Raw genomic sequence first — 15324 nt, 5'->3', positions numbered from 1 at the left:
AGAATCTGAGAGCACTTAAAATTATATACAAGACAACTCTGCCAGTGATTTGGAAATGAAATACTAAAGTTTAGATGACTGCATCAATCTTTGAAGAATGATTATCCCAACACTTTGTTTCTTAAGTTGAAAAATATTGTGCTCACAGGGATCTGGCTTTTAAAGATGATTTGTTACTTTTTGGATAATGCTCTTTCTAGCATAGATTCTTTCAAGGTTTTGTGTTGAACATTTTAAAAACTGATAAAACCAATCAGTGTTGAGAATAACCCAATGATCCAAGAGTTTTGGTGAAAATTCTGGTTGCTGAAAAAACCATTAGAGATGCTTGGAATGAAGTCACAGAATCCAGCCTGAAAGGAGTTTGAAAGAAACTCTGTCCACAGTTAATGAAGATTTTGAAGGTTTTTAATCTTCTTTGAAGAAGCCAAAGATAGTAAGTTGGTTGGCTCTAGAAGTCTCTACTGAAAATGTAGACTATTGAAAACTTATTGAAATATCAGAGCAAGGAACAATTACAGAAAGGGAGGGGAAGCAGAAGGCAAAGAACCCACTTTTATTTCCTACCTTTACATTACAAAGACATAGAGAGGCATTTGAAAAAAAAAAAATTGACTCCAGTCTAAGATTTGGAAAATGATTATCCAAATTTTGAATACAGCTTGAAGGCTTTGTGAGAAATGCCTTGTCATGCCACAAGGAAATTTATTGAGAAAAAGAAAAACGACTCAATAGTTCAGAAGAAAATACTTTCAGAAATTTTTATTTTAAGAATGCTAAACAGGAAATCCTGTAACATTTTCACTTTTGCATAATAAGTGCTGTATATTAGTTATGACTATTTTTGTGTGGTATTATTTAATTCAAACTGTATTTCCATGAATGAAACTGCAGTTTATAGCACTGAGCCTATGGGAAGTTAGGATTCAGTTTATAATTGCTGAATTAACGATGGATATCCAGGAACCAATTAGATCATCAACAGCATTTATATATATATATATATATATATATATACACAATACAGTAATTTACCATAATTTTATAATATTTCATTTGTTTTGTTATTTCATTTTACTGCTTGTTTGTTTTCCGCTAAAGAAATTATATTTTCAATATTTTAAGAACTGCATCATCCAATCAGCCTAGACTTATTTGAAGATAACGTTTATTGGGTTACAAGAGATACAGGTGAAATCTTACGACAAGACAAATTTGGGCGTGGGATGAAAGTACAAGTTCGCAGAAGTCTGGAAACTCCAACAGATATTAAAATATATCAGCCACATAAATATAATACATCAGGTATTTTTTATTTTCATTTACTACTTAACAGTAATTTTTTATCATTATTTAAAATATATAAACTAGACTATGCTTAGTTTTAGATTTAATCATACTGTTTTAAATAACAATTGGATTAATGTTTTTTAATGTCAACATGAAATGAAACATTTAATGTTTTAATTTAAATATGTGATTTGTTGCTCAGTGAAATGTTAGTTTGTCTTTTTATATCTTTTTAACTATTAACACAAAACTTTGCATAATTGGGGCAGCTGCTTAATTGGGCCAAAATGTTCTAGTCCCAATGTGTCCCGATTAACTGGAATCTATTATATTTCTGTTTAAAATCTACTTTTCAAGTATTAACTCAAAATTTAACAGAATTGAAGCATCCACTTAAATGGGCCGAAATATTCTAGTCCCGATGTGTCCCGGTTAACTGAAATCTACTATATTTTGATCTCGAGATTTAGCAACAGTGGAGATAGTGCTTCAGAAATGGGTGAATGCCAAATTGTGGATACCAGTAGTGCTGTAGGGTGAAGAGAATGTGAAAGATGTACATATGGATTTGACCTTGGGCAATGTGACAGAGGTAGATAGTTTGTATAATGGCCCTGATTGGGTGTGCAAATATCAATTGAAAGCAAGATGTGTGGAGAGAAAGAGAGAGAAATGCATATACCAGCCACTGAATTAGAAACTTCACAGAAATTGGTGGTTTCCATATAGACATGTGACTGTCAAAACCATCTTCAATTCCCTGAAGATAGTTTAGTGAGATATGGATCAGGAACAGCTTACATTATATGCTTTGGTCAGTTGCTGCACACAGGAAATTCTGTTTGTCCATACAAGCCTTCTCAGATAATGCTGATCTTGTTCCTGACAGACTGTCTTAGGACCACAGTTACATTTCTTAGACAAGTAATGTGGGTTATTTTCCTACAGATTAAACACCTGGGATATCTCACCTTTTGAGAAAACATTCAGTTCTGCTGTTTTCAAAATTGTAGATCCATCCAGATTGGCATTCACGATAAGCCCTTTATCAAACTCTGAATAATCCTTTGTTTTTCCCATTGTGATTAACACTATTGACAATTACTGACCAGCAATGTGCTTAAATAGTTGCCTAGAACACAAGGTGACATACGTGACCAAGTATTTTGCATATATGCTGCATAAATGACTTTTACATACATCTGCTTACCTTCTTGTAGAAAATAAAACTAGAACAGTAAGATCTAAAGATTAAAAAAAAAAATTAAATACTTCAGAGCCTCTGTATTGTAATTCAGTCAATAGTGATGCTCTTTTGTTAAAAAAAGAAAAGAAAAGAAAATCTGAGTTCATATTCCATATTTTTTTCATCTAGAATGTAAAAAATTCTTATAAGTTGTTTTTGGCTGAAGGTGTATTAGTGAGTCCCATATGGAGTTGGGGATTTCATTCTGAGAACTTAAGTTTTGCATTCCACAACAGACAGACCTCTCTGAGAATATGTGCAATTCACAAAGTAGACTAAGCAGACAGAATTAACTAGTTTCTATCAGAGAATTAATTAGGTTTAGACATAATTAAGTTCTTGGCCATGAAAAGCCATGAACAAACAAATACATTAAGATTCGATGATATAAGTAGCCTTTATTTCCATAAAGTTTATTGAAGCAGGAAATAAAATATTAGTGTTACTATAAATTCATTTTTTCCCATCTATCCCCCCCCCCTCCATTTTTCCTTCTCATGTTCAGCTCGATGGTCTGTTACAGCTTTGTTACTTTTTTTTTTTTTTTTTTTTAAGGATGAAAAATCAGAATTTGCAGGAGGGAAACCCCTGCTACCCCACATGAGACCAGCTAACCTACATTCATTTGAAAAGCCCTGATAAAGGTGCTTTGCATGCTAGATGGGATTCGAACCTCAGTCTTTCCAACTGAAGGGCATTGCTGATACCAACTTAGCCATGGAGGTTCTATTTTAAATAATTAATTTTTAATTTTTTTTTTTTTACTCTAGATGCACAAATAAACTTAACTCACTAGTCTATGCTCTCGCTTACATTCTACAAGTTTTACTTATAAACAAAAGAATAATACTCAAGTTTTATATGTTCTACATCATCCCAATTTTCCTTGCACATTGAGCTCAGTGGCATCCAAGGTAACTTGGCTTCTATGAATTTTGATTAATGCTCTGATAGGCCAGGTAATCCTATCTGCATATTACATCATGACAACTGCATATATTCTTCTGGCCAGTTTACCTGTTTTGTAGGATTAAAAAACTCAAGTTTTTTAATCCTACAAAACACGTACCAACACATTTATACAGCTTCCAGGAGAAAAACTCTGCCATCCCTGTATGAGACTGGCTAACTCATCTTCATTTAAAAAGGCCTGATAATGATTCTTCTCATCCTAGACAAAATTCAAATCCAGATCTTTCCAACCAACAGGCATCATTGAAATTAACTGAGCTATAGAGGCTCTAACTTTATACGTCATTCATCTAGATACATACCTTTTGTAGAACTAATGCTCACTATGATATTATCTTTTATATCAATCAATCATCATCATCATCATCAATTCCTGATATGTACCCTCGGGGGGGGGATGTACAGGATAAGCTGATAGTATTACATGAAAAAGATTTTTTCATTTCTGTCTTTTAAGGTGCTTTTTACTGTATCAATCCATCTACATTTTGGTCTTCCTCTGGGTCTTTTTCCTGCCAACATCACAAAGAACACGTTTTACTAATTTTTCCTCTCCCGTTCTGTTTGAGTGGCCATACCACCTGAGATTAGCTCTACCAACACATTCCTGAATGCTAACAATGGCAAGTTCTTTCCTGATATCCTCATTTTTAATGTGATACTGCCATTGATGCCATCTATTCACTTCACAATCTTTCTCAGAAATCTCATATTAGAGGTCTCCAGTCTTTGATTGAGACTGGTGGATCTGAGAGCTGATGAGATGCTGAATTTTAACTGATGGATCTGAGAGCTGGGTTATTTCTAACCCAGCTCTCAGATCCATCAGTTAAAATTGATTTGAACACTCTTTTAGCTTCCTTTATCTTTTATATTCTATGTGTAATACATCTCTGTAACATGTTAAAATGTTATTTCATTACACACTATCACCATGATCAGTAATAGTATCTTATGTAAGATATGCATGCTTTTAGCTTGTAGCACTACAAAAATATATTTATGAAGAAAAGGTGTAGTAACAAATATTGTTATACAGTTACTAATTATATGAAGAGCCAAAGGCTTCAATTCTGATCGGAGCTAGCTCCACCCTTACTATGAGTTGCCTCAGTTTGCACTACCAAATGGGTCAGGTGATGCACTATCCAGGTATTTGCTTACGCTTGGAATCGCCAAACTTTATATAGTTTCTATATTCGGCATGAAACTCTTTGAGTTTCTTATTCAGCTAAGAAACAATATGGGATGTAATATCCCTTAACTTAAATATGCTCATGTCGCCGAATTGAAGCCTTTGGCTCTTCATATAATTAGTAATTTATTAGGACACCTTCTTGGCAATTCTCATAGAAGGGATGTAAGTTCTGTTCGCTACAAACTTGGTATTAACTATGTCTACCTACTCACTGATGAGACCTCAATAAAGGTTGAAACTGGTCTGGGTAGTGACCTTCTCTCATAATGTAGAACAGTAATACAACTTCTAGGAGGTAAGTTCACATTATGGGTAAATACTAAGAATAGTGATCGGAGCTTGCTCCACCCTTACTGTGAGTTGCCTCAGTTTGCACTACCAGATGGGTCAGGTGTTGCACTATTTGCTTACGCTTGGAATCACCAAACTTTATATAGTTTCTATATTCGGCATGAAACTCTTTGAGTTTCTTATTCGGCTAAGAAACAATATGGGATGTAATATCCCTTAACTTAAAAAAAATTGTTATACAGTATTTGAAATAGTGGATGACTAATGGATTAAAATTCATTAAGAATTCTGAACATTCTGGCTAACAGTGCTCTGGAGAAGTTGTGACAGACTCAGCAAGCTGGCAATGGATGACTTCATTTAAAAAGAAACAAAGGAATCAAAGCCAGATGAATTAATTGCTAATGAGCAGGACCGGAAAGGAAACTGACAATAGGAATAGTGGACATATTGACACTTGTAAAAAAAAGATGAGGAGTTAGTAGATGTTATGATGGAGAGAAAATTAGATGTTCATTTCAATCTATACCACCGTAATTAAAATCTTTGAAGATGAAACCATCACTCATAAACCATCTGACCTTTACCATTTGGCACAAAATAGAGCAACTTGGCTCATTTTTATTTAATAGACTTTATCTCCATGAATTGTTTTTATATGAATATTTCTGCATATATTTCCCTATTCATATGTGAATAATAATGATGAACAGACTATTCCTTTAGTCTTGCAAGTTTGCTATAGCGTGAGGTGACTGCAATTTTGTAATTAGGCTATAAATCTTATCATTTCATTTCATGTAAAGTTTTTTTTTTTTCGATGATATATCTGTTATTAATTATAAAGCTCTTATCTTATTTTATATTGTATTTTCAGTTCACAGTCGTTGTCCCCAGGAATCATGTTCCCATCTTTGCCTTCTTATACCTAAAGGATATCGTTGTGCTTGTCCTGATGGAGCTGATCTCCAAGGAAGCAGCTTGGCATCATGCAATGCAGGTAACTAAAAACATAAATATTAAGTATGGTTTATTTTTTTTTTTCTTTTCTTCTTTTTCTCTGTAGTAACTTCAAGGAACACCATAAAATCATGGCATATACTGGTTGGACAGAAATCTTACTTCATTTTCATGTAGGGTTTCCATTTGTCCTAATAACAGTTGAATTCACTTTGCCACAGGTTCAACTAGTACCTAAATAGTATTCATAGTAAGCAAAAGTTTAAGGCAGAAATTCAGGAAAAAGTAGATAGGAATATATTATTATCATCATTAGACCTCCATGGACTCTAAATATCATTGTTGGAGGTTCTGCTGTCATTTATAGATCAACCCATGCCTTAAACTATTTCTACATGCTCAGGCATTTCTTGCCTACCATTCTGTATACAAAAAATCTGCTCTTCACTATCTTGCTCACACCTTCTTTATACAGCTTTCAGGAATATGACTTTTGTTCTATTCCAATCTTCTCTCTATTCCATAAAAAAAAAAAATCTTCAATATTGATCTGGTAATAACCCCTTATCAATCATATCCCCTGTTCTCTTATTCACAAGGCTCTGCAAATTGCATTTCCTCAATATTTCTTCATACCCAACTTTCCAGAGACAGAAACCACCATAGTAAATTGTTTTTAAATCCTTTCCAGTATACTCATCTTCCTGAAAAAACCAAGTGATCAAAAAAAAAAAAAAAAAAATGAACAGTAATCTGTATGAAACCTCAAGATCTTTTATAATGGAACCATAATCTTCCTGCTTCTGCATGTCAGTGTCCATTGTACTATTACTATAATCTGTTATGATGTCCTCACAATTTTAGCAGTATGTCCCTTAAATAAAATATATTATTATTATTAGACCTCCATGGACCTTAAAGATCATTGTTCAACATCACCCTCTGATTCTTAACCTCTCTGCCTTCTGTAATAACATATTGTGTACTCTGCACTAGATGCATCCCCATCAATTGTATACTCTGCATCTCAACTTTACTTTTCGATTTTAAAATCCAGTACCTTACAACACCTTACACCTTCCTTTGGTTGGAAAGACTAGGTTTAAATCCCATCTATGACATGAATATCCTTTATTAAGGACTTTTCAGTTGAAGGTGAGTTAGCTAGTCTCATACATAAGTAATAGTGATTTTTCTTCCTGCATCTAAGCATATCCATGTGAATACACACAATTTACACAGAAAAGTAAATATTTAGGCATAAGACCTTATCTATACGAAAGTCAGTCTAGGTAGACTGAAGATCTTCAAGGTCTGAAGATCTTCATAATTATAGTGTGGATTATTATTATTATTAATTTCCTCTGTCCAACTCAGTTGTACATTTATTATAAAATGACAGCAAATTACTAAGACATGACTTTTCCATAATAAAGCCATGCTGTTCCCTAACAGAATATCAATTCTCTCTCTCTCTCTCTCTCTCTCTCTCTCTCAATCCAACCTGAATTTAGACTGTAATAACTAACTTTTCTGAGACTTGATTAGCACTCTGGAGATACTGATTAGATGATAATTTTCTGCATTTGCAATATTATTATTATTATTATTATTGCACCCTCCATGGGAGTCGGTAGACTCATTGTGGGAGGTTCATTCAACTGACAACATATTTATCATACCGACTATTAATATCCATAACACTCCTTGCATTAACAACACATTCTGGTAATGCATTCCATTCACTGACAATTCTCTATGTAAAAATTCTACTTCTCACACCCCTCTTCACTACACTCTTACATAACTTCCAGGAATGGCCTCTGGTTTTTCCCCCCACCTACTACTCTTTTATTGGATTAATCTGATAAAAGAGTGGTAGGTGAGAGGGGAAAAACCTCACTAACTAAATGTCTCTATCATATCGCCTCTTTTCCTCCTATCCACTTAACTCTGCAATTTACATTTCTTCAACCTCTTTTCAGTAGGACTGTGTTTTCCTCATTTTATTCCTTTAGGACCTTGTTTGTGTTAAAACTCAAATTAATACCCAGATAAAAGGCATTACTAATTTGTTGTCACATTCTCATGCTAAAATCTCTTGAAACTTTAATGCATTGAGAAATATTTATCATACCGACTCTTAAAATCCTTAATGTGTATCTCTATCCATTTATGCATTTTCACTACAACATAAAGTCTTGCCTAAATGATAGATCCTAGCAAAGGGTCAATCGTTAGTTTGATCAATTACTCTGCAGTTGTAACCCTCGTATCATCTGCATTCACTATGGTTATTTTTCTATATTCTATCTTTTATTTGCTATACAGTTACAGACTCTCTAAGATGAACAGCAAAAGTAATAGAACTCCTTTAGCATGATCGATTAACTGCTTGTCATGTTCAATTTTTTTTTTTTTTTTTTTTTTTTTAAGGTTGATACTTTTTACTATTGCTTTGTACTATTCATGCAATTGGTTGTCTCTGTGCTCATAAAAGTTTATTTTTTTATTTTTTTTTTTTTGTGGATCTCCCATTTAACAAGAACAAGATTACTCATTCATTTCATTGTATCCTATTTAGTTTTTTAACCCTACTGCTTCCACTAAATGCCTCTTGACAATACATTACTATCTTATTTCCCTCCCATTGTCTGACATTATGGTACTAGTTATGACTATCTCCTAAGTTGGTCAGAATTACCTACCTTATAATTCAACATCTAGCCATTCTTAAGCAAAACTTCCCAGGTTAGAACTGCATAATCACTCACATCAGCTGCAAACAGGATGAGCACATCATTTGTATATTGTACTTGACTGGAAATTATATTCTTGTTTTAATCCTATACTTGTAAGTGTGAAGCAACTTCATGACTGGTCTACTTCTATATATAGGCTGTTGACTTCACATCAATTGCCTTAATACCCCATAATGCAAAAACATTGTGGGAAGAGTCATATCCAGACTGGTTTCAATCTTTATTGAGGTCTCATCATAGACCCCAAGAAGATACCAAAGCTAAATCAATGCAAAAGTCATATATTTTCCGTATACAAGTAGAAGAAAGGTGTATCATTTTATTATTATAATGGGCATGGAAATTATTAAATAATAATTTCCACACCCATTTTATATGTTCATCCTCTGATACCAGATCTAATACCATTTGATCTCATGTCCCTCCATCACATCCCCCCCCATGATAGTTATCTCTCAGCATCCTTATGAACATCATTTGTTTCTTCTTGTGTGCTTCTACAGAGTCTATGTTATCCATAATGATTACTTGTTTTTTACCAACTGAGGTAACTAATTCACTGATATAGTTTATGATTGCTTACCTCTGAATCCTCTACCTTCTACTTCACACCAGCCTCAAACTATTATCTTTCTCCATTTATCAATATAGTTCTCTTGATGAAACACTACATTTGTAGGAGTCAATTCCCATGCTTTCATTAGCAACACTTTCTTCCTTATCTCTCTTATTCCTCCACTCTCTCTCTCTCTCTCTCTCTCTCTCTCTCTCTCTCTCTCTCTCTCTCTCTCTCTCTCTTCTGCCCTACCTGAAAATACTATATTCCTCACATTCTAATCCTGTAATTATATGATATCCTCATCTGTCTGCCTTTTAATATCATTTAAGTTTCATCAAAATTAATTCATTTGTTCTGTAGTTTCATGTATATGAATGAATGGATAGACAAACATGGTAAAGCTAATAGGTGTGGACAGACTTATGTGTTCGTCGAACATGTTGTTTATTATTTTAACGGTATAATAGAACACAGAAACTAAGTAAATAATTAATTTATTAACTTGATGCTGATATTTCGCTGGTATTATAACCAGCATCTTCAGAGCACAAAATACAGGAATGGATAGATGGAAATGGGATGGGGGGGTGCAGCATGGTTTTGTGAAGGATAGATCATGCCTCAGTAACTTGCTCACATTTTATAATACAGCAATGGCTAATTTGAATAAGGTACTGGGTTTACAGTGATTCTGCTGGACTTTGCATCTTCAGAGCACAAACAGTGTTTTTGTGCTCTGAAGATGCTGGTTATAATACCAGCGAAATATCAGCATCAAGTTAATAAATTAATTATTTACTTAGTTTCTGTGTTCTATTATACCGTTAAAATAATAAACAACAAAAAGCTAATAGGTGCTGTTTACTTTGAAATGCTTCAAAAAAAAATGAAAACATTATCACAGTGATTTCAAAAAATAGTTTTAACCCAAAACTAAATCGGATTATAATATGTGCATATATGCATGTGTATAACTTTGCACTCTTTTAACATTGCCATTATTGTCCATATAATGTCTCAGCTCTGGGTTAGTTCAGAGAGGGTGGAAAGAGGGGAAAATAGTTCCATTACATATGGGAGGCTCCAAGACTGATGTAGCAATTACCGACTGATTAGCATATCAGGAGTCATTGTCAAAGTACTGGAGAAGTTGGTCAAGAGCAGAATACAGGAATGGATAGATGGAAATGGGATGGGGGGGGGGGAGCAGCATGGTTTTGTGAAGGATAGATCATGCCTCAGTAACTTGCTCACATTTTATAATACAGCAATGGCTAATTTGAATAAGGTACTGGGTTTACAGTGATTCTGCTGGACTTTGCAAAGTGCTTTGATAGGATACTGTTAAATTTCGATGCAGTAAGAATTTTTTTCTTAACTTTACATCGAATTTTAAAAGAGGTCACGGACATTGTATATAGAAAGAAATTGATTTTACGCTGATTGTGGAATTTTTTTTTTTATATAAGATTTATATTAACAGTAGTTATAAATTTTTTTGTGAGTAAATCAAAATACCATACAAGTATGTATTGAAATGGAATGTTAAGCTGTATATTTCAAGGCCAATGCCTTTGAAAGCGGCCTGTAAATTTAGTGGTTCCGAGTTGAAAGAAAGTTTAGAATCCTTATTTGGAAATTGTAAAGTGCCTTCAATTGTTCAAAGCTTAACTTAATGTGTGTCCCAAGGACAGTGCAACAACAACAGGCAGCGAACAACTAAAAGGCTCTCCCGTGTATTGTTTTTGCGTGTTCTGGGGGGAACAAAAGTAAACGATAACGTGAAGGTCACATCCCCCTTTGTGCGCGGGAATGCTAGGGGTTCTCAACCCTTATTCCAGGGACCGCAAGAGCGAGTATAAGACAGGACTCAGAAGTATCCAGGGCTTTCTTTTATCCAGGTATCCAGAGGCAAGAGATCCGAGATATAACAGGTGAAGGCAGTATGCAGCGGTGCAGTGGCTGTATGTCGGTATGCATAGGAAGAAGGAAGCAGGTACACAAAAATGCAGTCTCCTCTTGTAGTGTCTCAGAATCCAGCATCGTGGGTCCATTCAACGTCCGAAGAAAAGTAGGGGATCTATAGAGAAGTCCACTGTAATATGCGTCAAGCCCCGGGAATTATTGGAAGTGTGATGGCGCTAAAAGAAAGAAGCCCGCACGAGTGTACATGGCCCAGAATGGAAAAAGCAGTATCGGTATGACATGATCCAATCCCCCCCCCCCCCCGAAAATCTTCTACAACGCGACGGAACCAGACCAAAGGAAACCAGCACAAGTGATGAGACCCAGAAAGAAAAAAAGCCTGCAGAACCAGATAAGAGACGATGGAGCCAGTTCAACAGTGAGTACTTCCTTGAAGTATTTATATATTCGGCCGGATGTTTATAAAGTTATATTATGTTTGTATGTTCTTTACTATGAGGTTAAGAAAATGCTGGTAGTGAATTAGATATAGCATACTTGTTGGTTGAAGTACATATATTCGGCGGGACATATATATGAAAGTTAAATTGTAATGGTTTGTCCTGGATTAGGAGGCTAAAGAGCAGCTGATATAAATTAGATATGAGATAATAATTCTTTGCAGCAGGATGAATGAAATCATAGATTGGAATAAGATAGTATTGCTGCATGTTCATTATGTATATACTGTGTATGAGATCTTAATTCTTAACAGCAGAGTTAATAACATTATAGTATTGCTATGCATTTTAATGTGTGTATATTAGATGAGATTATAATACTTAGCAGCAGAATGAGCAAGGTTACAAATTGGCATTTGATAGTATTACTGCATGTTATGTTCATCATGTATATACTATGTATGAGATTTTAATTCTTAAAAGCAGAATGATTAAGATTGTGGATTGTTAATTGTTAAATGTATTGCTGTGCATTTTAATGTGTGTATATCAGATGAGAATATATTTAGCAGCAGAATGAATGAGGTTACAGATTGGCATTTGATATTGCTGTGAATTTTAATGTGTAAAATTTATTGCATGAGATTATAATTCTTATCTTTTAATTTTTTGTAGTATCAATTCAATTAAGAAACTGTATTAATGTGTTAATGTATTCTAGTTTAAATAATGTGTTTAATATACTAAAGAATGTGTATTCACTGATCCTGATTCCAATGCACTGTTTCCAAAAAAAAAAAAATATGCGAACCTGTGTGCAAAGTTAAATTAGAGTAGCCACGACTGACAGTAAAGCTTGAGAGATAGAATTAGAGAGATACTGCAGGTGACTTGATGTTTGGGGCCTCCCTTGATGAGTCTAAGGACTCCTTGGAGTTGCCTGTAATAATAATAATAATAGAAAGTAGTGTATCAAACAATTATAAAATTTATGTCTCTATTTTTTTTTCCCCAGCTCATGAACTTCCTAAATCATTACCATATCGTTGTCCTTGTAAAAATGGAGGAAGCTGTCAGGAAGACTCTAATAATAAAGTTATATGTAAGTGTCCTGAAAACTATATGGGTCTTCACTGTCAAGATCATGTAGTGCGGAGTAAAAGGAATCCAAACATGCTACCTGCCAGTGGTCAGTTGCTTTATTCTTTCCTCATCATTTTGTTTATTTATATTATATTTAATTTAAAATATAATGCAAATATGAAAACACTAGTTTTAACAGTAATTTTATCAGAGTAACTTTACATACCATATTCTTAATAATGAACTTCGTATATCATTGAATCCAAGTTTATTTATGTGCAGTTTTATACAAATTACTATTTCAGAATATACAATTCTGGATTCCTTCTTCATGATATGCTAATAAGGTGAATTAAACAGATACAAAGCAGTATTATTTTGTATATAATGCTAATTCATCTGATTGGTCTAATTCAGACAACGGCATCCAGATCTAGATGTTGGGTGCTAATAGTTGGCATAAAGTGATACAAAACTAAACATACATTTAACAAACTTGGAAGTTCAAGAGCAATAATAATCATATGCTAATCATAGCATTCATAATGATTACTGTCTGTGCGGTTATCCTAGTGGCTTTGCGCTTCGCAACCATATGCCTGGCGAAGAAGTGTCCTAGGTTCGATTCCCATCGACGACACGAGGAGCTTAAGGATCTTCCTCAGCCATAGCCAAGTTAGTCGGTCTTGGGCGTGGACAGCAGGGTTTTTTCCACCAGTTAATCTAGGGTTTTTCATCCCGCAAGCAGGCAAACCAGTCCAGTGAACACATGATTACAGTCAGGAATACTGACCAAGCCATAGGTCTGATTCGTCAGCTATATGCTATGCCAGTTCCAGAGCCTGGATAAAATTTGGGGGGACTGAGATGGTGCCGTACCTCCCCGTAAAAGGGAACTCACAGCCGTGTATCATCATACAATTATTATTATTATTATTATAATGATTACTAGTAATCACATGATATATGTTATCTTTTGTTAATTCATCATTAAATTCCCACTATTTACTCTCAAGGGATGTACAGGATACTGGGATATTACCACGCCATGGAAGTTTACATTATTACTGACTTACCATCAACAATTTTCCTCTAAATTAGTCTGTTATTTGTCAAGACTATGGTATTGTCAGATTTTATATTTCATTCTCCTAAAGTAACTCTAGCTGTGCCAATCTACCTTAGATCTTGATCTTTCTCTGCCATTCTTACAGCAAATATTTTCTAATTTTACCTAATTTTACCTTCCCCACCATTCTGTTTTATTGACCATACCACTTCAATTATATCTGCTCATACATTCTTGAATGCTAATAATGTCAAGTTCCTGATAACCTCTCTTTGGCATGAACCCGTGCTAGTTTTTCCAGTTTGTTGCACATAATGTAAGTGAACACAAATCTCAGCTTGAACACTTAGTAGGGAAATTTCTCTGTAGTTCTCACATTCATTTTATTTTCCTTTTTATATGACTAGTCCTCCTGAATTATGCAGGGTCATAGTCACTCTTTTATGCCTCCTTATTTGAGCATTTCAGGCTGAGTATTTGGCACTGCTGTTATGCTGAAATTTTTGATTTAATATATGTATTCCTCTCAAGTATTGGGTACCACTGTTCTGCCATTGCATGTTTCGTTTAATAATCTTTCAAAGTAATTTCTCCATGTGGCATATCTTTGTTCTCAGTTTTTATGTAACCTTTTTTTCATTTCTGATTCCTTTTACAACAAATCTTTCCTCCATTTCAAAGCTTTTTCAGTAACCACTTGAACATGCTTTCATGTTACTGATAATCATCTACATTGAAGTCTTCCGATAACTTTTGTTTACTATTTTTACACTAAGTTTTCTTATATTTTTTTTTCTCAGCACAGATACTGGCATATTGACTAGCACGTGTACTTCGATATAATTATTATATCAAATTATTACATCTTATAATTATTAGTTCAGAAACCTCTCACCTTTTTTTTTTTTTTTTGCCTTCTTTGTTTCAGTAATAGTAGTTGTGTCTGTGTGGTACTTCTCTAATTCTTCTTGCATTTCCACATTTTTTCCATTGATACTTATTAAATTAAAAATAATGCCAAGAAATTATATTCTTGGTTTATCCTTTATCCAAGTGTAAGCAAACAAAGTTTGCACATGAGGTATTTTCACAACTAAACTACTTGTATATAGAGACTAATGACTTCACATTAATTGCCTTAGTATCCCATAATGCAAAGCACACATCCTTTTAGTGTGTATAATGCTAAACATTATGGGAAGGGCCATGATTTCAGCCTTTTTGAGGTATGTTTAAGTGGGAGGATACCTCCAAAAACTCATGCAATCCTTCAGATCACCCAACAATGAGTGACCTGAAGGATCATTTAACTTGTTACTCGGCAGTGGTTCTATTCATTTACAGGCCCACCCCACCACCAAGCAGAGCCCCTCATATCTCAGGGGAAAGCATTCACTTCAGTGGCCCTACCTCCTTGGAAACCACTTCAGTAAATTTTCCCACTATAAGTAAAGGAAATTCTCCAAAAACTCAGGCAATCCCCCCAGATTACTCTAATCTCAGCAAATGACCAGCAAAGGATCATTTA

General features: G+C 34.4%; 1 protein-coding gene across 1 annotated transcript in view; it reads left to right on the top strand.

The window, feature by feature from the left end:
- mgl (low-density lipoprotein receptor-related protein megalin) overlaps positions 1-15324 on the top strand; it is an 890817-nt gene that overhangs the window by 825527 nt on the left and 49966 nt on the right. Inside the window, exons 74-76 of the mRNA XM_090412774.1 lie at positions 1126-1305; positions 5875-5997; positions 12660-12833. Coding sequence (XP_090268900.1) covers positions 1126-1305; positions 5875-5997; positions 12660-12833 — 477 coding nt within the window. The remainder of the gene's footprint in view (positions 1-1125; positions 1306-5874; positions 5998-12659; positions 12834-15324) is intronic.

The sequence above is a fragment of the Typopeltis vanoorti genome, chromosome 23 (genome assembly GCF_054136105.1).
Source record: "Typopeltis vanoorti isolate ZY-2024b chromosome 23, IOZ_Tvanoo_1.0, whole genome shotgun sequence".
NCBI lineage: Eukaryota > Metazoa > Arthropoda > Arachnida > Uropygi > Thelyphonidae > Typopeltis > Typopeltis vanoorti.
This window is presented reverse-complemented; position numbering and strand designations above follow the sequence as displayed.